We start from the raw sequence: 27,045 nt of genomic DNA, 5'->3' as shown, positions 1-27,045 counted from the left end.
TAAAGGACACTTTATGCATAATTCAAAACTCTTTCTCTTTCTCCTCCTCATATTCTGCTGCTTCTTCTTCTTCAAAAATGATTTCAGAGCTTGATATCAAAAAATAATGGAAATCAAGAATAACGAAAAAATAAAACAAAGAGAAAAGCACGTAAATGAAGAAGGAGAAAGAGAAGGCAAAAAACGAAAGAAAAGAAGAAGAAGAAGAGGAGAAGAGGAAGAAGAATGTGCAGCAAGAAGAAGAAGACGGTGCAGTGAAATTGTGCAGTAACGGTTGAAGAAGGAGAAAGAGAAAGCAAGAAACGAAAGAAAAGAAGAAGAAGAAGAAGAAGAAGAGAATGTGCAGCAAGAAGAAGAAGACGGTGTAGTGAAATTGTGCAGTAACGGTTGAAGAAGGAGAAAGAGAAAGTAAGAAACGAAAGAAAAGAAGAAGAAGAGGAAGAGGAAGAAGAACGTGCAGTAACGTTCAAGCGCGCTAATATAATAACTTGTAAAGACTTGTATAAAAAAATGCTTGTATATGGAGAATTTCTCTAACAATAAACTAAAACCAATAAGGTGTAATAATAATAATTAATTAATTAACTACTAAATATTTAAATTAATACAATAATAATTTAAAAAATATTAAAAGATTATTTGAATTTATTGTTTTTAACTATTTTTAACTACTAACCAAATTTTTAACTACTAACAACATACTTTAGTCTATATTTTTAAATATTAGTGACTAAATAGACAAAAATAATAAATTTTAATGATACTCTAATATTTCTTATTTTAAAAAACTCAACAACAATAAAGAAATAAGAGAGAAACCAAAAGTATTTATCTCAAAGAGAAAAAAAACAATACCAAAAAAAAAAATCAACGACTGACTAGTAATAGATGAAAAAATGCGAAATGCAAGAGGAGACGACGTCGTCACCTGAAAATGCAATGTGAGGACAAAATAATTAACCAGAGAAGCGGTTCAAATGTAACAAAATGTTAAACTTAAAAAGAATATTGATCTGTTCATATTTCGTTGGATTTTTCATCTTCTTTTTTTCTCTCTAAATGGACTTAATTAAAAATCAGTTGATTTTCAGTCTAATATTCTAGTTCGACTCAGTAATTTTCATTCTAGAACAAGATCATTTTTTTTTTAAGAATCAAAGCAAGCGACTTGATCTTGGTTTTTGGTTTAAGTCGGCTAATTTAGAACATATCTAATATTCCAATGAGAGCAAAGGAACATATGGAAAGAGACATTTGCTCCCGAGATGGGATTAGTCATGAAGAACTTAGGTATTGTTTGGATATAAGATGAAAAAAAAAAGAGAAAAGAAAATGAAAAGAAAGAAAATAAAAAAATAAAAAAATAATTTTTTGTGCATTGTTTGAATGAAGAGAGGTGAATTTTATGGTGCAGAAATAAAAAAATTTCTACACCTATAGAATATTAGTGTCATATTTCTAGATCAACATGTGACGAATTGAACCATTCTAAAATTTCAGAATTAATGTAGACATGATACGTACTTTCATTTTTTACAGATAGATTAACAGCTTTATTAAAAAAAAAGTATAATAGTATTTTATAATAATTAATTATATGTTGGGTTTATTATATTTTAATATGTTATTTAATAATTTATTATGTGTTGGGCTTACTGCATTGGGTCGGTATGTTGCTTCATGTAGTTGTGGGCTTATAAAAAAGAATAAATATAAAATTAATTTATCATATATTTAAAAAAATGATATTTGTGAAATATAAATTAATTTATTTATCATATATTTAAAAAAACTAATTAACTTGATTCGATCTTATCTAGTTTATCGTTGTGGTTAAACTAGTAGTTTGTACTATAGACAAATTAAAATACTTAGCCAAGTCAATTGGTTTTTTTATTTCTATATATTTATGTGACAAAGACCGACAATTTTATTGTTGTGTATCTATTTTAAAATTTAGTATCAAAATGTCACTTTTTTTTAATTAATTATTCAAATGTCATTTTGTATATTATGATAATTAATTATAACTAAAAATAAATAATAAATCTGTTGTTACCTTAATAAAAGTAATATTTAAATAATGAATTTAAAAAATAATATTTTAATAATAATTTTTTTTAAATATATGATAAATTAATTTTATATTTATTTTTTTATAAGCCCACAACTGCATGAAATAACATATTGACCCAATATAATAAGTCCAACATATAATCAATTATTATAAAATACTATTATACTTTTTTTTAATGAAACTGTTAATCTATGTGCAAAATGATAGTACTTATAAATCATACCATGTCTACATCATTTCTGAAATTTTAGAATGATTTAGTCCACCACATGTTGGTCTAAAAATATGATACCAATGTTTTATAGGTGTAAAAAATTTTTTATTTCTACACCATATAATCCACCATGAAGAGAAAATGAATGAAAAAAAATAGGAAAAAATTAGTTTATATCCTTATTAATATATTTAAGTCATTTTTTAAGAAAAAATAATCATTTAAATTAGTTTTCAAAATTTTAATATATTATTTTTATTAACAAAAATATTTTTTTAAATTAAATAAGATGAGAGATGTGTTTTAAAATTTCAAATAGACTAAATTTAGAAATTTTACCATTTTTATTAAATAGAGGACAAAGTTGTCAATTTGACATTATTGACATGTTTTCCATTCATTTTCATCTCATGAATGAAGAAAAAAGAGTTACATGAGTCCCACACTACTTTTTTTCTTTTCTTTTCATTTTCTCTCCTAAATCAAACAATAAAACATTTAATTTTCCATCTATTTTTATCTTTACATTTTCTTTCTACTTATATTCCTTCAAACCAAACAATGTGTTAGAGTTGGTCTTGCACCGGTCTCATTGCTTCCTTAAACCAATCAACAATTATTTTGCTTATTTTCAACCAATTTTTTTCCTATGATAATTACGCACGTGTAATACAAGTAAATAATGGTTGAGAATATGATAAATAGGTCATTAACCTTTTGGTTTACGGACATTTAAGTCTTTGATTTTTTTAAAATCTGGACATATCGATCCCTCTGTTCACTTAGATCTGTCATGCTAAACGGAAAAATCAAACGAGACTTCCGTTATACTGACGTGGCCGATATATGGATGCACATAGGGATTGATATGTCCATGTTTTGAGAAAGTCAAGGACTTAAATATATTTTCAAATTCTCGGGGACTTAAATTCTACAGGCTAAAAGGTCAGAGACCTATTTGTCCTTTTTTCATAATGGTTTTAGTGTGTAATTAATATACTGAAAGAGAAAACTAAAGGAAGAATCAACATACTAAAAGAGTACATTGATGATCTCACCTCGAAGCACATCTTTTCTGATGATGAGGATGCTGAGGAAGATGAACTCTCATCCAGTTCTAATGCTTAGGGACACTAGTCACTAAATTATTGTTACTTTTGTTTTTATGTCTCGTTGGATTGTCTAAAATATTGTTATTTTTTTAAAGATTTTTTTGGATGTCTTTCTGCTCCTAACAAATTCTTATAGGCTCTATATTTGCTCTCTCCATGACAAAAGAGAGAATAATAGAAATAAAGAGGTTTAGTCATTATTGTAGTTTATATTTAAAGTTTGTGACTGGGTTTATTAACGTTTATGATTAGTTTACGACTTGGTTGATCAACTGCAATCTCTTGATTATATCATATAAATATCACTGTTAGTTACTTGTTTGTATTCTCCGTTACACTTTGATATTTCAGCACAAGACTCCATAGCACAAATTCAGGTGGAACTTTGATCTCTGGATTCAGGGGGAGATCTTTTCTACAAAAAAAAAAAAACAGAAAAATTTTTTCATTATTCCTTTCCAAGTTCTCAACTCATCACAACCATCATCAATTCATAATTTTCCATTCCAAACTCATTGGTTCATCAGTTTCTCAATTCGTTGTCAGTAATCACCAAGTTCACTACTATTCCTTCTCTATCAATCAAACTCATCCTCAATACACCAGAAACCTAAACCTCCGTTCTCTAACTTTTCAAACTAAAACCCAAATTAAATCTCCTAGGACCTTTCCCATGTTTTGATACCCGAAAATAAGCCAAAGGGTCTTAAATAAGTGTCACAGAAGTTTACAAGCTTGTTAGGAAGGTAAAACAGTTAAAAACAAGATTTTAGTTGAAAAACAGGGCATGTGCGTACACACAGGGGTGTGCGCGCGCACGTCTAGAAAAGTTTTCAAATGTGTGCGTACGCACATGTAGTGAAATTTTCAACTCTGTTCATCTGCACAAGGCGTGCGAACGCCCTCAATAGAGTGCACCTTCCAACGTGTGCGTGCGCACAGCTTACAAAACTTTGTTGGTTGTGTGTGCGCACAAAGTGTGCTAACGCTCTCATTAGCAAGCCTTCCCCTATGTGTGCGTGCGCAGAAGACTGCGCGTCCACACACTTTCAAAAACACACAGGATGTGAGTGCGCACAAGGCTGTGTGTGCGCACACAAACCAGACATCACAAATTCTGCAGCATTCACAGAATTCAGATTTCAACACGAAACTTTGAATGATCATAACTTCCCTTACAAAAATCCATTCTCTGCAAACTTTATATCAATTTAAAGCTCTCAAAGTCATCTTTAATTTAAAACAATTTCATGCAATTTTAACCTTTGAGGTTCAAGTTATGATCCGTCAAAGTTCACCAAAAATTCATTTTTACCAAAATCTTGAAAATTCAATTTACCACAACTCTCAACTTAAAACAAAATCAAAGCCTACTCACCACAATACCAAAATTGTTCATAAATCTATACCAAACATTTCTCAACCATATCAACTATTCAATCATCCAAACCATTTAATACCCACCTCAACTAATGCTAATTTCAACCTAATATTCACATCAAAACTTATAAATTCCACCATTATTCAACTATACTACATCCAACATTTAATATCTCAATTTATCAACTCTTTCAAAATTCATCAATCCAAGCATCAATTTATCATCATCCTAACTCCATAATTCACATCATTTATCAACAATCTCAATACTCACCTTCAATTACCAACAACATCAATATTCATCATTAATCATCAACCATATCAACAAACCCTCATCAACAACAATAAATCACACATTCATCATCAACTTTCAAAATCATTAAATACCAACAATCATCATCAAATTCATATATTTCTCATCCCAAAACTCTATATCATCATCACCATCATACAGTTTATCTTCAAACATCAAAATCACATACAATTAAACATACACCCAAAACATTCAATCCTATCTTAAGGTCAACTAGTCTAAGGTTCACGAAATATTACATATTACATAAAGAAAACCGAAACTATACCTTGACCGATTATCCTCCACACACGAAACCATCAAAAAGCCAAGATAACTCCAAAAAGCACCAAAGCTCAAACTAACAACACATATATCACCAAAATCAAAACCAAAAAACCACAACATACAACACTACAAGGGTATATGAGGAACTTTACCTTGTCCAAAAGCGATTGGGATAAAGTCCAACAATTACCTACTACTAGAGATCACCTAAACAAGCAAAATCACAAAATCTACTAAAAAACTCTAACCCAAAAATACAGAAATCTAGGGCTGGAAACTGGAGCTTGAGCTTCGAGTTCTTACCATATTTTCTTAGATAGAAATGAAGAGCTCAACGAGAGCTTCACGTGGCTACAAACGGCTCGTCAATCGAAATTCCGTAACTCAAGTTATGGCTAGAACAAGGAGAAGGTGAATAGTGCCATCCCTCTTCTCCTCTCTTTACCATCTTAGTGCCCCCTCTCATGTTTCTAGGGTTGAAATGAGCTGAAAGCTCATTAAATATATATATATACCCCATTTGTAGGATTTATCTTATGTTGAATTTAAGGGATTTTATGACCTTTTACCCACATTTATTCAATGAAATAGCATGGTTTCATGATTGTCTCCCAATTTGTGCTTAAGTGTGAAAATATGCTTTCTAGGTCCTTAATTAGCTAAATTTAATTCACCTTTGATTCCACTAGATGCCTTGACTTGTTTGTTAAGTGATTTCAGGTTGAAAAAGGCTAGGAATGAATCAAAGGAGTGAAAGGAAAGCATACAAAGTGGAGAAGATCATGAAAAGTCAAAGAATTGAACTCACCTATGGACGCGCGCGCACACCAGGCGCTTACGCACACCTTGTGAATTACCCCATGGACGCGTACGCGTGTTGTGCGCGTACGCGTCAGTGCTGGTATATGATTTTTAATTGAAAACGTGGCAAGCAAATTCAGAAGGGTTGTGGGGCCCAATTCCAACCAACTTTGGCGCCAAAAATTCTATTTAAAGCCAAGGATTGAAGAGCAAAGGGGGATTCCATCATTCACACTCAATAGGATTAGTTTAGAGTTAGTTTTAGAGAGAGAAGCTCTCACTTCTCTCTAGAATTAGGATTAGGATTAGGTTTAGTTCTTAGATCTAGGTTTTAATTCATGTTCTCTTCTACTTCTACTTCTCAATTCTTTGTTGTTACATTCATCTTCCTCTATTCTTTTGTTGTAATTTCCTTTATGTTGTTTCTATGCTTTGTTGTAGATCTACTCTTGTTCCTTCTATTTTCTTTCCATTCAATTCAAGGTAATTCATAATAATTGTGCTTCTTTTGATTGTTGTTATTAATTATTTGCAATAATAGTTGTTAGATTTCATTCTAGTTGTCAAATTACTATGCTTTTCTTTTGTGCCTTTTAAGTGTTTGATAAAATGCTTGGTTGGATTTTAGTATAGATTTTGTTCCTCTTGGCCTAGGTAGAGTAATTAGTGACTCTCGAGTTATCTAATTCCTTTGTTGATTGATAATTAGAAGTTTCTAATTGATTTGAATGCCTCTAAAGCTAGTCTTTCCTTTAGGAGTTGATTAGGACTTGAGGAATCAAATTGATTCATCCACTTGACTTTCCTCCATGGTTAGAGGTTAACTAAGTGGTAGCAATGAACAATGTGTGGTCACAATTGAGGAAGATAACTAGGATAGGACTTCTAATTATCATATCTTGTCAAGAGCTTTGTTAGTTGTTAGTTTATTTTCTTTGCCATTTATATTTCTTGTCTAAAATCTCAAAAACCCCAAAACATAACTCATAACCAATAATAAGACACCTTATTGTAATTCCTAGGGAGAACGACCCGAGGTTTAAATACTTCGGTTTATAGATTTTAGAGGTTTCAAATTTTTGTATGAAAGGATTAGTGTTGGTTTAGAAACTATACTTGCAACGAGATTTCATTTGTAAAATTCTAAACCGTCAAAAATCCAATCATTAATATACTACTTATTAAGCATTTTAAAAAAAACTTTTCAAAAATGATACATTTTCCAACTCAAAAAAATCATTGAAATCAAATTTCACCTTTAAATTTTCAAATAAAAACTTCTAAATTTTGAATCTACTCCGGGCACTTAAAAATTATTATTTTTACTAAAGCGATTAAGCCGGTTCTTACATTAAGAACCCCCGGTTCTCATTCCATACGGATATTTGTGGTTTTCAGATGCAGGTTAGGCGGCACCTCGCTGAGGCATGTTGGAAGCTTTTGATAGTGAAAATCTTTGTCTTTGGGGCTTTATTTTATATATGTGTATATATGTAGATACTTTTATCTCCACTGCTTATGTATTTGATGTATTAATTTCCTTTTAGAGGCTATCTTGGAGAAATAAGTTCTGTAATTATGTTATTTGGGCTTATTTTGATTTTTCTGATATATATGTATATATACTTATGTGCTCAGGCGAGATAAGCATCAAAGTAGTCCCTGAAGTTATCCTCGAGCCTCAAAGTAATCTCTGAAGTTAAAAATTAGTTGTAATCGTCCCTGAAGTTGATCTCCGGTACTCATAGTGGTCCTTTCGGTGAATTTCGTCCAGCTAGCGCAACCGGAAAGCTGACCTGGCGTCGTTGGTGACACGTTAGCAGCGCAACGGCTAGCTGACGTGGCGCAGTAAACATTTTGGACTTAATTTGGTCCCTAATTTTAGGTTAAAAACCCTAACCCCCAATTGACTCTCTTTTCCTTTCTTCTCCATCGCACACGCTGTTCTCCTCTACTCTCCGTCACACCAGAGGTGAGTTTTCAGTGTCTTCTTCATCTTCGAAAAGCACACGTTATGGCTAGCGCTAGCAACGCAGTTGGGAGTTCCAACAACCCACGATCATTTGGAAGCATCATGAGGACACATTTGTATGATATATCTATGAATGTTACAATCTGAAAGTTTCACATTTTTCCACAAATTGCTTCTCCTCCCATATAACAGTGCAGATAGTACCCCAAGGACAGCACCAGAATACTCAGACAGTATTGCTCTGAATTAGTAAGAAAGAGAATAACTATGTTAAGTTCATAAATAAAAAATTAAAAATCTGATTTCAAGCATCACTCAACATGCGCAATACTAATATAATGAAGAAATAACTATATAATGATGGCAGCTGACAACAATTGGTCAATGACAAACTGTAAATCAGTTATCAGGGTTCTATGCGAATGAATTTCATTCAAGATGCTGCATGAGTAAAAAGACATAGTTAAAGACTAATAATATGGCACAGTAATCTTACAAACTAAAATTTTCTACAAGCATATTAAAACCAACCTAACTGGTTCACATGATCTCAGTCTCTTTCCCCACAAGACAAAATACAATGCTGTTATAGCACCATTTATTATGGATGGCACAACCTGAAAAACAAATGGTACTAGTCAAGGACTGTTCATATCACTAAAACCTTTGGATATGAATGTATTGGTTTGTATATAGCACTCTGCCCTAAGATGAAAATAGTTAAATTTACCTGTGTATTAGAAAGTGGCCTGCCCTTCCAAGACTTTTGCGAAATCAAAAAGAGGATTGTTGCATGAGCTATGCAGGAAAACAAGAAAAGAACGACCGAAGCTCCACTTTAGGTTAAGTAGCGATTCATGGAGTATATCAACCATATCCTCATGAAATTTGCAGCAACATGAATAATTTGCAATGGTGTTTGTCTACAAATGGAAGATTATCATCAGCATGCTAAGAACAAACCCAATCACTAATCAGTATGGCATAGTAGAATGTCACGAGACTCAGAAATTCCTGAGTACAATAAAGCTTTTCCCTACTGCACCACATCAACTACATAAATCAAACAATATATTTGTATCTTACCAGAAATCATATCCACAAACACTGAAACACACCATCTAAATCCAAGCTCTTATTAATTTTGTCTACAAGTTAGGACCACCCTTTTTAAATATTTTCCTACCAAACATCCAATATAATCTTCTTAATCTAACATCCACTATCTTGTTCTCCCAAGACCAGACCACCCAAGACTTTCTTATATTATCATTATTAATTGATAAGTCACATAAAACTAGATAGTCATGTCTTTCCTACAGTAAATGATACACCAAATTTGTCCACAATCCACACTGATTCCTAATATTATCTTGTCTACTGTGTCAATGTGTCACAGTAACATACTAGCACTGAGCCAACTACAAACACAAATCAAACTAATCTAGTACATATTAGACAGCATGGTAAGGTAGGAATAATCATCATAAAAAGTTTGAATCAGTAGCTACAACCGAGTTCTTAAAACAACTGAAACATTAAGATAACGACTACAATCAAATGCTAAAATATTGGTGCACTAAAAAATACCATAAAGCAGAAATCTCCTATTCCATTGTCACAGGATAAAACCCAATAATAATAAATATTGCCACAAATTAGAAATAACCGTTTAATAATGTGCATATCCAAAAGCAAAATATTAGAGAAATAGGGAGAATTTTAGGTTTTTCTCTTGAGATACAATTTTACCTTGGAGGTTGAGGAGGAGAGCCTCGATCCGCCGGAAATTTATTCGGGGACATCATCGTTTACAGAATCCAATAGACGCAGAGGAAGATGACGATCGAAGGGAGAAATAAAGAGTGAAGAGTGTGACGGAGAGTACAGGGGAACAGCGTGTGCGATGGAGAAGAAAGGAGAAGAGAGTCAATTGGGGGTTAGGGTTTTTAACCTAAAATTAGGGACCAAATTGAGTCCAAAATGTTTACTGCGCCACGTCAGCTAGCCGTTGCGCTGGTAACGTGTCACCAACGACGCCAGGTCAGCTTTCCGGTTGCGCCAGCTGGACAAAATTCACCGGAAGGACCACTATGAGTACTAGAGATCAACTTTAGGAATGATCTCGATAAATTTTTAAGTTCAGGGATTACTTTGAGTCTTGAAGATAACTTCAGAGACCACTTTGATGCTTACCTCGTGCTCAGACTGATTTATCTTCACGAGTCAAGTCTTAAACTTTGATATTTGCACCTTGGAATTTTCTTTCGGATATATCTATGTTAGTTTCTCTTACCTTTGATGTATTAATTTGCTCACATATATATTTATGTAAATATATTCTTTAACTATTATTTTATTTTTTTAACAAATAACTGTTTACCCAGTAAATCAATATAACACTATTATTAATTTTTAAAAAAAACCATAGACTCACGAAAAATAATATTAGTAAAGTAATTCATCAAGAGAATAACTTTTATTAAGAGTAATTTTATAATTTATTTTTTAACTTAATCCAATACACTTCAAATTATTTTCTTAATTTAAGTGAAAATTTAAAAGTGAACACTTATTCAGAAAACGAATATATACTACATGAATTAGCCTGTTTTTTCTAAAGATTTTAATTAAAGAGAGTAACTATTACTTATATATTAGCACATAGAGTTGATTTCCCTTTTCAAAATTATTTTTGACAATTATGTAATTTAGAGAAACACAATAATAGATGTTCGGGTAAAAAAACGTAAACAAGTCAAAGGGAGAACAATTTGACACAAATAAGTCAAAGCAAAATCTGATTCATCAATCAACCAAAGCACATTTTTATGTAGTTCAAACCAACATGGTTCGAACTCACTTTCCACGTAATTCAAATCAAATAGGTTCGAATTACACATTGTAACCCATAGCCATATAATTCGAACCAATTTGGTTCGAACTCTAACTTCATAATTCGAACCAATTAGGTTCGAATTACACTCCTCAAGTAATTCGAACCAGCTTGGTTCGAATTACACAAACCATATTTCGTACTAGGCTGGTTCGAATTAGTGAGGACCAGACCTGTATATATATAGTGTGAACGTGAGTTGCTATCATTAGAGGGGGGTAAGATGGCTAGTGAGGAGAGTTCATAGTGTTGGTTCACCACAAAGGATCCATTAAGAGGAAAACTCGTTCCGGTGTGAAGTTCACTGATAAGGATTCTCTCTGTATTATCGTCAGGCCTACGACGAGGTATGAGGACCTTGTTAGCTCTATACTGCTGAAACTTAGTCTAGAAGGTGTGAAACGGGTTAGGAAGTTTTTTTTATCGAATTCCAATCACAGTGCTCCAGAAAACCGTAAAGTACGATTGTTTCACGATCGGGAGTGATGAGGACTTGCAGGTCATGTTTTATTATCGCCGGCAGTTTTCAGAGGTGAGGACACTAGAACTGTTGGCAAAGTTGGTTGACGCGGTGTCCAGCTCGAGGGGTTTGTACCAAAATACCACCATGATAGCCACGGTATCCGGTTCTAGCTCCAGACCTGCCGTTGCATCTTCCTCCATCCCTGCGTACGAGCCACCCGTCCAACCTGTCGCCTCCCCTTCGTTCGCTGTTGATCTCAACGGCAGTGTAGGCGATGAGGTCGGAGAAGGGGAATATCTGCGGACCTCTTTACAGTGTGCTACACCGGATGGGGTTGGAGATGGATTCTTGGATGATCCAGAGGACGTTGATGTCGAGTCGGATATGATTGCTGATGACAGTGGCGATGATGTTGGAGCAAGTGAGCCTGCTGGGGCGGGCGGTGGTTCTAGCTCTAGCACGCAGCAGTACCCTCCACATTTTTCCTCTTTGGACTTGGATGCCATGAGGCAGGAGGGGGTTCCTGGACAGCCGGCTGGATTTGGCGCTAGAGATGCTGAAGGGTCTGTAGGTCTGACAGAGTTTCAGGTTGGTCAGCAATTTCTGGATAAAGAAGAAGCCCTGTTAAGTGTCCAGACTTACAGCATCCGTCGAGGGGTACAGTACAAGGTCGTGGAGTCTGACTATCGCCGATATGTGGGCAAGTGTTTTGAGTTCGACAATGGGTGCACATGGTTGATTCGACTTGGTCTCCGACAGCGCAAGGGACTTTGGGAGGTCAAACGTTACAACGGACCGCATACTTGTCTCGCCACCTCCATTTCCAGTGGCCACAGGAGTTTGGATTACCATGTGATATCGGCATTCATTATGCCAATGGTTAGGGCTGATGCATCCGTCAGCATCAAGGTGCTCCTAAATGCCACCGCCGCACACTTTGGGTTTAGGCCGACTTACAAGAGGGTCTGGTTGGCGAAGCAGAAGGCTGTTGCCCTCATCTATGGTGACTGGGATGAGTCGTACAATGAGCTTCCAAGGTGGGTGTTAGGAGTCCAGTTGACGATGCTTGGTACTGTTGCAGTCCTAAGGATAAGCTCTGCTCGTGTCGGTGGACAGTTGGACGAGTCTTGAGCTTATTTTCACAGACTATTCTGGACGTTTCCACCGTGTATCGAGGCATTCCGTAATTGCAAGCCCCTAATTAGTATTGACGGCACCCATCTGTATGGCAAGTATGGTGGAACGTTGCTTGTCGCGATTGCACAGGACGGGAACTCCAACATACTCCCTGTTGCATTCGCATTAGTCGAGGGTGAGAATGCTGAGTCGTGGTCCTTCTTTCTCTCCCACTTGCGTGAGCATGTGACACCGCAGCCGGGTCTGTTGGTTATCTTGGACAGGCATAACGGCATCAAGGCCACGCTTGAGGCTCCTGACGGAGGCTGGTTACCTCCGTCTGCATACTGGGCATTCTGCATTCGATATGTTGTGGCAAATTTTGCCATCACCTTCAAAGGCAAAGACGCAAGGAGGCTACTTGTGAATGCGGCGTACGCTAAGACCGAGGTCGAGTTCCATTACTGGTTTGATATTCTTAGGTCCGAAGACCCGGCGATGTGTGACTGGGCGAACCGGATTGAGTATTCATTGTGGACACAGCATTGTGATGAGGGGCGTAGATTTGGACACATAACGACGAATATATCTGAGTGTGTGAACTCGATCCTCAAGGGTGTCAAAAACCTTCCTGTGTGCTCGCTAGCGACGGCAACATACGGAAGGTTGGCCGAATTATTTGTTCGCAAAGGGAGAGAGGCTAAGGCACAGATGGGAACCGGACAACAATTTAGTCAGCACTTGTTGAAGTGTATAGAGGCCAACTTGAAGACGGCTAGGTGCTTCACGGTTACTGTGTACGACAGGGATAACTCCGAGTTCACCGTCGCAGAGACAACTCTGATTGGTTCTTTCTCACTGGGTAGCTACAAAGTCTCGCTTGCATCTCACACATGTGACTGCGGATACTTTCAGGCACTTCATTTCCTGTGTCCCCACGCACTGGCATGCTGTGCCTACTCACGGCTTACATGGGAGCCTTACGTTCACCAGGTATATCGTCTTAGTTTGATCTTCAGTGTGTATTGGATGGGTTTTACACCTCCCATTCCGGAGGGTTTTTGGCCACCATATGACGGGCCGACTGTCATCCCTGACCCCAATAAGAGGCGTGCGAGAGAGGGTCGTCCGAGGTCCACTCGGATACGGACCAATATGGACGAGGCAGATCCGAACCGACCAAAGAGATGTGGGCTTTATCGGCAGCCCGGCCACACACGTCGAAGTTGCCCACAGCTCGGAGGAGCAGAGCACACACGGGGACATGATTAAGTGTATTGGTGGCTTTGGTACTTTTGTTATTTCAATTTCGCGTTTAAATTACACTATTATCGGTTTTCTTACTTGTAGTTAGTGACTGATAGAATTTGTTAATGTTAGTGCGATGTACTTTGAATGGGATTTTAGTTAATGAATATGTTCTGTCTCCGCATTTTTAAACGAAATGTATGTCTAATGCATACCGAAATAAATAACTGTACGAGTTTTATTAAGACATGATGCGGAAACTATGTTCGTAACTTAAATTGCTGTGTGGAACGAATTCTGAGTAATTCGAACCATGTTAGTTCGAATTACTTGGTGACTATTTTTTCAGTGTAATTCGAACCTAATTAGTTCGAATTATGAAGTTAGAGTTCGAATCAAATTGGTTCGAATTATGTGGCTATGGGTTACAATGTGTAATTCAAACCTATTTGGTTCGAATTACGTGGAAAGTGAGTTCGAACCATGTTGGTTCGAACTACATAGAAATGTGTTTTGGTTGATTGATGAATCAGATTTTGCTTTGGCTTATTTGTGTCAATTTTTTCTCTCCTTGGCTTGTTTACGTTTTTTACCCTAAATGTTCCTCAGTTGTATGTAAATGCTGAAATTCGTCTTTTTAATGATATAGTTTGATATTACAGGTAATTTATTTCTATTATTATCAAATATATTTTTCCTCTTATAATCCTTTGACTATTTTAGATAAATATTATGAAAGAGAGAATATTGATTAAACAATCGTATATATTTAAAATTACATTTAATATCGTTATTATTAGTTTCTTTTTAATGCAATTAGATATTTTTATGAAACGAATTATATATATTCATGGCATATTGATTTATTAAGTAATCAAATGCATGTAGACATTAATCCATGATTTGGTAAAGGAAAAAAATCATGTCTTTCTACTTGTGGTATTTGTTTGTATCTAATATAGAATTTAAGGATACAATTCAATTCATAAGTAGATTTTAGATATGTATTTGTAGATCTAATTTTCAGATTCTCATATTTAAATAAAAAATTATAAAAAATTAAAATTAAATATTTTATTTTTATTATTGTTTTGTTATTCATATATATATTTAGTTATTTTATTTTTCTTATTTAAAAATATAGTTTAGTAACACTTCAAATTAAAGTAAATAAGTGTAAAATAATGGAAAAAAGAGTTTTGAAATTTCAAAATTTTGAAGATATTTTTTATTTTCTTTACAAAGTAAATCTCTAATCCGATTTAAGGCATGCGCATTCGGGGAGATGTTGTAGTATTTGAGATGTTGTCAGAAGCAAAAGAAGTTTTTAATATTTGAAATTTTTTTAAAAAAATATATTTAAATATAAAATAATTTTGAAAAAGTCTAGGGCCAGCAGTTTTATTAAATTTTGGCCAGCATATAACCAGCAGAGAAAGGTGAGCCATTGGATGAAATTTCACACCAATCTCACACCATCAAATCATCATTGATGGCTAACAATCACAAAAATTGCTGACCCCTTAGCATTGCTCAATAATTTTTGTTGGTTAATTTTTTTTTAAAAGATGAAAAAACTAAGTACTTTTTTTCGAAAGACAATTCAAATCGACTCTTAGTGTTAGTCCTCTACATGGATTTTTTTGAGTGAAAAAAGTATTTTTTTTAAATAATAAAATATTTTTGTTTAATTTAAAATCTATTTAGATAATTTTTTAGAAAAAGTATTTTTATTAAAAAAATAATAAATTATTTACTTTTTTTAGTTAATAATACCTTATTTTAAAAAAAATAAAAAACAAAAGACGTTTTTAATATTTGAAAATTTTTTTAAAAAATATATTCAAATTTAAAATAATTTTTGTTTATTAATTTTTTTTAAAAATAAAAAATAAATATATTTTTAAAATTCAATCCAAACTAATCCTTAATTTAAAGAGTTGAATTTTGTATAAATGCAATCGAATGATCTTAATTTCATAGCGCAAAAAAGTGTGGCCAAAATATTTGGACTAATTTTAGACAGATTCTATACGCGTGAAATTTGTTTATATGGGTCGTACGCGTGAAGTTATTGTTTAGGTTAGTAAGTTAGTTGAATTTTAGAGGCGTCAAGCCCGTACGTTATTTCATCCCACTTTGCTAGTTTGCTGTATAAAATACAAGAAGCAATGTCTTCATTGATATGGCAGTAGCAGCAAACTAAAGCAATAATAAGTCGTTCCTGATCATAACAATGGAGGAGGGCTGCCATGAATACCACAACAAGGTTTGGTTTTCTCACATTAATTAATCATGATTACGATAATTAATTAATTAATTAAAAAGAGTTTGTGATATGTTTAATTTTCAGAGGATACTATCATGGTCAATGACACTACAGCTAGCATTTCAAAGTATTGGAGTTGTTTTTGGAGACCTTGGAACATCACCATTGTATGTTCTCCCCAGCACCTTTGCAAATGGCATAAAAGATAATGAAGACCTTTTGGGAGTTCTCTCTTTGATCTATTATACTCTCACTTTCCTTCCTATGATTAAGTACATTGTAATTGTCTTAAGAGCCAACGACAATGGAGAAGGTAGGTAACACATTTATTTTTCATTCTACTCCTTTTTGCCTTTTTATGTATGAGTTCTTTCTGTAGGTAGATAATTTGTAATATATTTTCGTAAATCATGCCTGTGAATTTTAAAATCGAATAATCGTATAAAAAATTCATAAGAGATGAATTTGTTATTAGTTTCATTTTGATGCTTATTCTTGATTGGATTTTTTTTTTTTGGGTAACAATATAATGAACTAGAAAATATTGATAGCATATATATTTGTATAATTGATGAGTATTGATTTGATTTGTTTAGGAGGAACTTTTGCCTTATACTCGTTGATATGTCGGTATGCAAAAGTGGGAATGATTCCAAACCAACAAGCAGAGGATGAAAATGTTTCTAATTATCGGTTAGAATTGCCAAGTAGCAATCGTACAAAGATAGCTTCCAAGATAAAGTCTTCATTAGAGAACAGTACTTTTGCCAAATACATGTTATTGATTGCTACCATGATTGGTACTTCCATGGTTATTGGAGATGGCGTCCTAACTCCTTGCATATCAGGTTTGTCGCTATTTATTAATTAAGTATCATGTTTATAATATATAAAATTTAATTTTCGATTTAAATGGAATTCAATATCCTGGCGAATTAGTCCTTATTTATGGGGTTTGGGAATAGTGTGAGAAATAAAAAAAAAAATAATAATAAATAAATCGATATACTAAAACAGTTTTATAGTGTACTTAGTTATATAATGTTATTTCAATAAAGATATACAAATAAATATATTATTTAATTCATTTTCAATGTGTATTTTATATTTTAATATGTATTTTGTACTAATAATTAATTTTAATGATTGATTTTAATATATACATACATGATCGTAAAAAAATAGATATAAATAACTGTATAATATATTTTATATTATTTTATATTAAAAGTAATATATATGTGACTATCATACTTTTAGTTAAAATATAACCTGATATAACAAAAAAGAAGACAAGAAACCCAAATTGATTACACTATGCTTCGTGTCTGGATTTAGTGGCTAGAGATATTATTATTACTATTATTATTACTATTATTATTATTATTATTATTAGATTTTAATTAATATAGACATGAGTTTTTTTCCTTTCGACATTTAGATTTTGTTAATAAAAATTGAAACAATTCTTTAAAAAATAAAAGTGCGAAAAAAAGGATTGCTACTACATTTTTTGAGGTATGTATATATTCAATTTCCCTCCTGAATCAATAAATCAATGGTAGAATGTGCCATTGCATTGAATTGCTTAAGCTAGAATATGAAATGAAGTTCTCACATTTTAAGAAGTGTATGTCAAAAGCTTTAATTTATATTACATTTCTTTAATAATTTTAAACTTCTAAAAAATAATAGTAAATAAAAAAACAAAACTAGGTTTTGATTTTTGTTTTGGTGTCTAAATTAGGTATTGATGTGTATGTGTGTGTGTCTAGCTATTTTGCAAATTATTTCATATATAAGTATTTATTATGTCTATATATACTCAACAAATTTCTCATGTATATATTACATGAATACTTAGGCCCAGTTTGGATAAACGACTTAAATAAGTTCTTTTGAAAAAAGAGCCTAACCGACAAGGACTTTTATTAATAGTAACTTGTAAATAAGTTATTTTGTATTTGAATTTTTAGTTATAGAAGTACTTATTTTAAAGTTGTAGCGTTTGGATAAATAACTTAAAAAATACAATTTTTTTCACAAAAAATGGATATTAAAACAACGATGATAACAAATACTTTTTAATATTAAATGTTGATTTTCTATAACCTAATCACTAAAATTACAATTATTTAGGCAATTAATTCTTTATAATAGCACAATAATAATAGCAGCTATATAAAAATAAAATCACGTGAAAAAAAATAAAATTAAAACTGAGATTTTATACCACACACAATGTTAAATACAAATTTAATAATAAAAATAGAGTGATAAAATGATAAAAAAAAACTGAAAGAAATATATGTGGTTCAGATGGAACATTGTTTTAAAATGGTGGTGGAGGGTCAATATTTTCAGCAGATAAATCATTATGTGAAAATGATGATAGAAAGCCAATGCTTTTAGCAGATGAAACCTTTGATGAAAATGGTGATGGAGAGCCAGTATTTCCAGTATTTTTTTACAAAGTCAAGAATAAAAATTGATCTTTTTTGTTTTGAGGTGATTTTTTTTATGGAAATGATAGAATGACTTATAGAGGAGGAGGAGTCATATATTTCTACTTCTTAAAAAAGCTTTGAATTAACTTTTTCAAAAGTTAAAAATTCTTTTTAAATTAGTGCCAAATACACATGGAGTGACTTTTCATAATTTAAAAGTCAGAAAAAGTAGCTTCTGCTACTTCCCAAACGGCTCTTAATCTAACATTAAGTTCTACAAAAATAAATAAATCAAAGACAACAGATGTGAATTTTCTTTTTTTTGGGTTGCAGTTTTATCTGCCATGGAAGGAATTATGCAAGCTACTCCTGCAATGACAAGAGGTACTTCTTTTTCTTTTTTTTTTTTTATATTTTACTAACCTAGAGTTATGTAACTGAATGGATATATAAAATTAATTTCATCAAAATTAAATTTCATAAAATAATCTGATTAAATATTAACAACATGCTCATGACTTATATTTTTATGTTCTTTATTCACAGAAAAAGTTGTTTGGCTATCAATTTTGATTTTAATCCTCCTGTTTTCGATACAAAGACTTGGATCAGATAAAGTAGGATACATTTTCGCACCAATTCTTACTCTGTGGTTCATTTGTATCGGAACTATTGGTGTTTATAACATCATCAAATATGATCCTACCGTGCTCAAAGCAATAAACCCTTTATGCATAGTTAGCTACTTTAAGAGGAACAAAAAACATGCTTGGGTTTCTCTTGGTGGAATTATTCTTTGCGTTACAGGTTCGTTCACATCTTTTTATTTTTCTTCTCTGTTTTAATTTTCATAGTAATAAATTTGTGCTTCCTCAAATTACCATTCAACTCTTTTTATTTTCAAAATAATTAGTATTAAATAAATGTTGGTAAATATAAAAATATATAAGTTGATAAGTATTTACAGTTGAATAACTAAATATAGGTAATTAATTGTTATTTAATTATCAAAATTTGAGAGAACTATTGAAAAGATAGAGTAGTTAAAACTAATTAACATTTAGTTATAATGCATGAAATTGGTGGAAACTAAGTAATTATATTGTGTAGGAGCTGAGGCATTCTTTGCTGATATTGGTCATTTCTCAGTAAGAGCAATACGGTTAAGTACGTGCACTATAGTTTACCCTTCTATCATATTATGTTATAGTGGACAAGCATCTTATCTTCGCAAACACATGGATCATGGTCCAAACGCTTTTTATGCCTCCGTGCCAGGTGATACTTTTTAATTAAGTAATTATTGTTACGTTATTACATACTTTTGCTTAGAATAGAAACTATGTTTGCAAATATTCATATTAATCTAAAATAATTTGTTATACTTTTTTATATACAGAAAACATTATTAGTATACCATATTCTTGAAATGTAGATTATCTTTCTTAGAACTTAAATTATTATATAGCTAGAAATACATAAATAAATATATATCTAATATTTGATCGTAAAATCATCAATAGATGTAATTTAATTTCTTATCTGACCCCATTTTAATAGTTTGTCAATTAATTCCATTGGGTGAATGTTATGCAGATCCTCTATATTGGCCAATGTTTGTAATTGCTGTTATGGCAGCCATTATAGCTTCTCAAGCTTTGATTTCTGGGGCATTCTCTATAATACAACAGTCTCTTGCGATGGGGTGTTTTCCTAACGTGAAAGTTGTGCACACATCAGCAAAAGTCTCGGGACAAGTTTACATTCCTGAAATTAATTACATTCTCATGCTGTTTTGTATTGTCGTCACTTTTTGCTTTAAAACAAGTGCAGCAATTGGCAATGCTTATGGTAACAATCTGCTCTTCTAATAATATTTTATTTTATATTTTTGTCCTTAAACAATTATCAAATAGGATCTGCATAACATAAATTGAAATATTTACTTGCATTCATGTGAATGAATTAAAACTCTAAAATATCTCACATGATTTTGAAAATGCAGGGATTGCAGTGGTGTTTGTGATGACACTCACATCATTTTTCATGGTTATAGTAATGTTAATGATATGGAAGACAAACGTGTTGTTAGTAATTGGCTATATTCTTGTCTTTGTGACAATTGAACTTGTTTATCTAAGCTCACTACTATTCAAATTTAAAGATGGAGGGTATCTTCCTCTGGCATTTGCTGTAGTACTAATGTGCATAATGTACACTTGGAATGATGTGAATAGAAGAAAGTACTACTATGAATTGGAGAACAAGATGTCTCCAGAAATGGTTCAAGACATTATTGGCAGCACAAATGTTTGCAATGTCCCAGGATTGGCCATATTCTACTCTGATCTTGTTGATGGTATTCCACCTATTTTCAAGCACTACATTAAAAATGTGCATGCATTACACTCTGTTCTTGTATTTGTGTGCATCAAGTCATTGCCTATTAGCAAAGTTCCTGTGGAAGATCGGTTCCTCTTCAATCGAATCGGGTCGAAAGAGCTCAACGTGTATCGATGTGTCGTGCGATATGGCTACACCGATCTTCGCAGTGAGCACGAGTCTTTCGAGATTGTGCTGGTCAGAAGGCTTAGGGAGTTTGTTGCTGATGAAATTTTAGTGTCACAAGAGAACCTCCAAAATGGTGAAAGTGATGAAGTAACAAGAACTAATAATGTTATTGACCAAGCAGTGGATGCAGGTATTGTTCACTTTATTGGTGAAAGAGAGGTGATTGCTCGCAAAGAATCTAATATAAGGAAGAAGTTCTTGATCAATTATGGATACAATTTCTTGGTAAAAAACTTGAGGCAACAAACAAGCAAAGTATTTGATGTTCCCCATCAGCGTATGGTCAAAGTGGGAATGATTTATGAACTATAGATGATTGCTAATAAGCTTTTCATTCCATGAACTGGTGTGTCCGTGCTTTGTGCAGCCATTTAGTAGACATATTTTATGGACAAAAATATTTGTTAAAATTGATTGATAAATTTCCTTTATTTATATTGATGTTTAAAATCTTGTTAAAAAAATTAGTATATAAAATTTAGAGTGATCAATATTTTTTAATATTTAAGTTAACATTAATTTGTATCATTTTCATAAAATTTTGTTTATATATTAATAGACTATATTCAATCAAAAATTAATTTCTCTCTTTCTTTTTATATAATTATCTCAATAATCTAATATTTATTATATACTTAATCAATATATTTCTATTTTCTTATTGAAAATATAATTTTTTGGTTTTGAATTCTAAACCAACTCATGGACAATTGAATTTTTTTTAAATAAATAAAATAAATATTTTAATTAGCGATATATATATATAATTTAGAGCGTTTTTACCGAAATGTACGTCGCATCTCTTATCTCGTTTACAATGTAAACGATATATACTTTTTATTTCTACTTGGTTTTATCTCATTTACATGTATCTCGTTTGTACTATAAACGAGATAATAGAGTAATTATGACATTTACACTATAAATGAGATACGTTAAGACAAATTTTCAACAGTTATAAAAAGATGTGCAATCCTTTATATTCACCGAAAATACTTCACTATTTCTTTTCTACCTATTCCTTCCCAAAAATAAGCCAAAATATCTAGTAGTAGTGGATACTTAGTTGTAAGTGTGTATCCGAATTACCGTATGAGAAATAGTGATAATGGGGGTAATATTTGAGTGTGAAAATCCCATTCTATTGCGTACTTTGCCAGTAAATTCATTGTCAGAATTGAAGAGTCTGATATTGGATAGCGTCGACGGTAGCGGGAGAAAAGAGATCGGAAGGGTGGGATATAGGTTGCTAGCACCGATTGGAAATGGAGTTTTTCGGTTTCGTCTGTTTTGGCTCCATAGTGATGAACATGTGCGCCTGATGTTTGACATTCATGGGAGAATTATGGCAGAGCAAATGGTGGAGCTTTCTGTGAAAGTTGGTGACGTCGATGGCGATGGATCTGGGTCGTCAGACTTTGTCTAGGATGACCCACCTCTCGCACCACCACCGATTCATGTTGTCAATCCAGTGGAAGACATGGAGGTCGATGGTGAGGACTCTGACGAGGAGTATGTTGTGGATAGGAACGAGCGTGGTTCTTTCGAGGATGATGATGATCAGGAAGAGTTTATACCGGACCCCGATTGAGGCATCACGTATGTATCTTCTGCCTGCCCTGCGCCCAATTCAGGCCTTGTCATCTATACCCAGTCAGTATAGTACGTTAGATCTGGATGCAATGCAAGAGAAGAACTAATTTTCTAACATGGGTGAAGAAGATTACAACTTAGACGGTGGCATGGAGTTTATGGTTGGCCACAGATTTAAAAGCAGAGTTGCATTAATGCAGGGTGTGAAGAATTATAGCAATCGTGGAAGTGCTGAATACTGAGTAGTGGAGTCGAATCGATTAAAGTACCGTGTGCATTGCCGCCAATATGCAGCAGGCTACCCTTGGAGTCTCCGTGTTGTTCTCCGACAGAATCTCAAATACTAGTAAGTTAAAAATTTATTGTGTTCTATATTCTCAGTTGTCATTGTTATGCTTGTTGAACCTATTTACTACTATTGTTCTATTTCGCTTGGGAAGTGCATAGGATTGGAGGAGCGCATACGTGTTTAGCACCCACTATGTCGCAGGACCATCGACAGTTGAACACCAGTCTCATCTGCCTTGTCAGCCTCCCGTTAATACAATCAAATCCGTTCGTTAGCATCTCAGTCCTGCAAGGTGCAGTTAGGCAGAGCTATTACTTCAAACCCTCGTACAGAAAGGTTTGGATGGTGAAGCAAAAGGCAATTGCACAGATATACAGTGACTATGGGAGGAGTCGTACAATAAGTTTGGAGGAGTATGATGGTGCTGGCGTTTCTGAAAAGTAAAAACGCAACGCTGGTTCAGCTCCACAATGCCGACAGCTCCAGCGACAGCAACGATAGTGGCTCCGGCGTCTCTCCCTATGAGCAGCGGTGCTACCTCTCTCTTTGACCATTGTAGATGCCTAGGGTTTCTTCCGATGCTGGCTCCTCTGACGGCGATGGCTTCCATGATGGCAGCCGCAGCGGCGGCGATGAAGTGTGGCAGCGTGGGACAACAGCTCCTTTTTCTCCCTTCTCTCGCGTCGCTCGCTTTTCACTTCACTCTGCAACAACGACGACAGCAGCAGCCTCCCCCTTGGCTGTCACTGCCTTCTTCTTCTTCTCCCCTCCTTCGCTCCTCATTGTCTCGTGTCCCTTCCTCTTTATATCTCTGATTTTTTTTCTTCTCAGTGATTTAGTGTATAGTTATTTTGTGTGGTGAACACTCTTTTGTGAAATGAGGGACTGAGGATGATGAAGCGTGGTTTAAGAGGGAAGGATGAGTGACAAGGTATGTGTGAGTAAGTAATTGGTCACGGAGTATACGTGTTAGATAAAATGCATATTGATAATATAGCAATTTTATAAAATATCTGGAGTAATATAATAATTAGAAATTAAAATATAATACCATAAAATTATTTTAGAAACATAAAATTTTATTTATTAATGTATCAATAAATTCAAATAATTATTTTTAATTTCAAATCTAAAATATCCTAATTAATTATCTTTTATAAAATATAAATTTAAACTCAAAATACCAATTACTCCAATTAAATTATATATTTTTTTTTATCGTTTTTTAATTACTCAAATTTTAGTTTTAATTATGTAAAATATCTAACTATAGTAAAATTATATAAAAATAATATTAATTAACTTAAACTCAAAATATTTATATAATTAATTTAATTATTTTTAATAAATTAATTTTAAAAATAAAGAACTCAAATTAATTAAATAAATTATAATTTATTTTTATTTAGGTGAAATGTAATCATGGACCAGCAACGTGAATATAATGTAATTGTAATAGATGAAATGCCTGGTGAGATTGCAAGAATCAAGATGCTCCTGCTGTGTTGATTCACTCTATCGTGGTTAAGTTCTATTATTTTATAATTTACACTAAAATGAATTGGAGTGTTTATAGATATGACGACTTTAACAATGACTCATATATGTCACTGATCACTATCTACTAATGCATACATTTTTTTTAAGGTAAAATTTAGTGTTTTTTATTATGATGCTTAAATTAAATGTTATAGTCACTATAACATTCACTTTTCTTCCATTAGTTATTAAGATCCTTTCTTCAAAACCCAACAACCAAAAAGACAGTAAAATCTGGGGCATAAATAATGACATCATCACAATCTTATGCAATTTAGGCTAGTTTCTCCTTTATATGTCATAACTATACCAACTGTCATTCTTACTTGTAGTTGTTGTCTTTTATAAAACACCTAAAAGCATCAACTGCTTTGGCTCTTATTATTAGGATCATCAACTCATTTCAAGTATATATGCATGTAATTAATTATGTATGTATATGGTCCAATCACAATCGTTTTTTTATAAACATTTACGCGATTAAAGTAAAATGTAATTATTTTTACTAATTTAATAGTACATATTTTTTTTCTTTCCTTCCCTTTTCATTCTTTTTATTTTTCATTTTATTTATTTACATATTCTATTCATTGCATTTTAATTTAGTGTATATTTTTTTTTTCTAAATTCATTATTTTTTTTTGGTGTTGAATTTTCTTATTTAACTGTTACATCTTCTCTTAAATTATTTTGGGTGCTTAGTGACTTATTTTATTCTAGTTAGGTAATATTATTTATATCAATGCCAATCTTTTATATCTGTATCACTTTTGCATTGACATGAATTTATATTATCTCTCCTTACCCATACTCTCTTCACTCATTTTTGCAAATTTTTACATTATTGATATGCCATGTGTCTCTACTGTTTTCTCACTTGCATGTTGTAGTTACCATGTAATTGAGACCCCATTATTTGGCATTAACCCACACAGACTTTATTTATATTCTTATTTTTATTTCTGGGTTACTTTTTCTTCTTTTCCCTCTTCTTTCAGGATGGCCACCACAAAGGGAGAGGAAAAGCTTCTTACTAGGGAGACAAACAAATTCATCTGCTCAATTTTTGGAGAAACGCATCAGTTGAAGCAACCCGTCCACCTGCACATCTTAGCATGCACCGAGGACGGTGCAATCTTTAAGTGTGGGGAGGTCGATACCGATCTCCATGGGTTAGTTACTCTTCTATCTCAACACCAATGGTTTATTTTCCTTGTTAGTTGTTGCATTTGCATGTTTGATTGCATATTTTACCACTTGGTTGAAGTAATAAATTTCTTTCCAAGACTTTATTTTATAATATTTCACTAATTTAAATTAAAAATTAAAATTTTCTATGTGTTAAATTTGTTTGAAGTTGTATTTGGAACATGATTTTTGAGCCAAAGAATACACAACCTGTGAGATTTGAGCTTATTTACATGGTTACATTATTTAACCATAAATATTTTGTTCTTGTGTGTTTTCTTCTCTATAACTGCAATCTTTTCTTTGTTCCATTCTATATGTCCATTATTTAGTGTATTTACATGCTTGCATATGATTGAGGTCATATTTGATTATTAACTCACTTATTCCAAATAAAGCCTACCCTTTTATGTCACCCTTGTTAGCTACCTTGAGCTCTTTAATCCCCTTCTGTTTTATAACCACATTACTAGCCTTAAGCAGAAAAACAAATTAAAAATCCCAAGTTGAATCCTTGGTTAGCCTAGGATAGAAATTGTGTATCAACTAAGTGTGGGAAAATTTATGAGAACATGGGATGATAGGAAAAATGTATTAAAGTGAATAAATTATTTAAAATTTGGGAGCATGCTCATGTGAAATCAAAATAATTAAAACACCATGTGCATTGATATATTATTCTTATGTTTCAAAAAAAAAAAGAAAAAAAAGAAAAAAAAGAAATTCATTAAGTAATTAAATAAGGGACAAAAATTACCCCAATGCAAAAAAAATTAAAGAATCAATGTACATGGGATAAAATCAAAAATAAAATTGGTGCATGAGTATGTAACACACAAGTGGAAAAATTGGGCAGCTAGGCAAGGTTTCTAGATTATATAGAGTATGTATATGTTAGGTGACTGATGAGCGGATAATTTATACGCTTTTTGGCATTGTTTTTAGTATGTTTTTAGTATGATCTAGTTAGTTTTTAGTATATTTTTATTAGTTTTTAGTTAAAATTCACTTTTCTAGACTTTACTATGAGTTTGTGTGTTTTTCTGTGATTTCAGGTATTTTCTGGCTGAAATTGAGGGTCCTGAGCAAAAATCTGATTCAGAGACTGAAAAGGACTGCAGATGCTGTTGGATTCTGACCTCCCTGCACTCGAAGTGGATTTTCTGGAGCTACAGAAGCCCAATTGGCGCGCTCTCAACGGCATTGGAAAGTAGACATCCTGGGCTTTCCAGCAATGTATAATAGTCCATACTTTTCTCGAGATTTGATGGCCCAAACCGGCGTGGCAAA

At 32.9% G+C, this 27,045-nt stretch overlaps 1 protein-coding gene and 1 pseudogene across 1 annotated transcript; one reads left to right on the top strand and one right to left on the bottom strand.

The window, feature by feature from the left end:
- Window positions 1-8,223: 8,223 nt before the first annotated feature.
- On the bottom strand, window positions 8,224-9,944 carry LOC107470546 (uncharacterized; annotated as a pseudogene).
- A 6,278-nt stretch (window positions 9,945-16,222) lies between these two features.
- Window positions 16,223-21,505, top strand: LOC107470547 (potassium transporter 5-like). Its single transcript, XM_021133523.2, has 7 exons — window positions 16,223-16,441; window positions 16,725-16,976; window positions 18,909-18,959; window positions 19,122-19,382; window positions 19,686-19,853; window positions 20,172-20,426; window positions 20,581-21,505. Exons 1-7 carry the CDS (start codon window positions 16,231-16,233, stop codon window positions 21,456-21,458), a joined length of 2,076 nt encoding a protein of 691 aa, XP_020989182.2. The 5' UTR covers window positions 16,223-16,230; the 3' UTR covers window positions 21,459-21,505.
- The last annotated feature ends 5,540 nt before the right edge of the window (window positions 21,506-27,045 follow it).

Source organism: Arachis duranensis, chromosome 10 (genome assembly GCF_000817695.3).
Source record: "Arachis duranensis cultivar V14167 chromosome 10, aradu.V14167.gnm2.J7QH, whole genome shotgun sequence".
Taxonomy (NCBI): domain Eukaryota; kingdom Viridiplantae; phylum Streptophyta; class Magnoliopsida; order Fabales; family Fabaceae; genus Arachis; species Arachis duranensis.
This window is presented reverse-complemented; position numbering and strand designations above follow the sequence as displayed.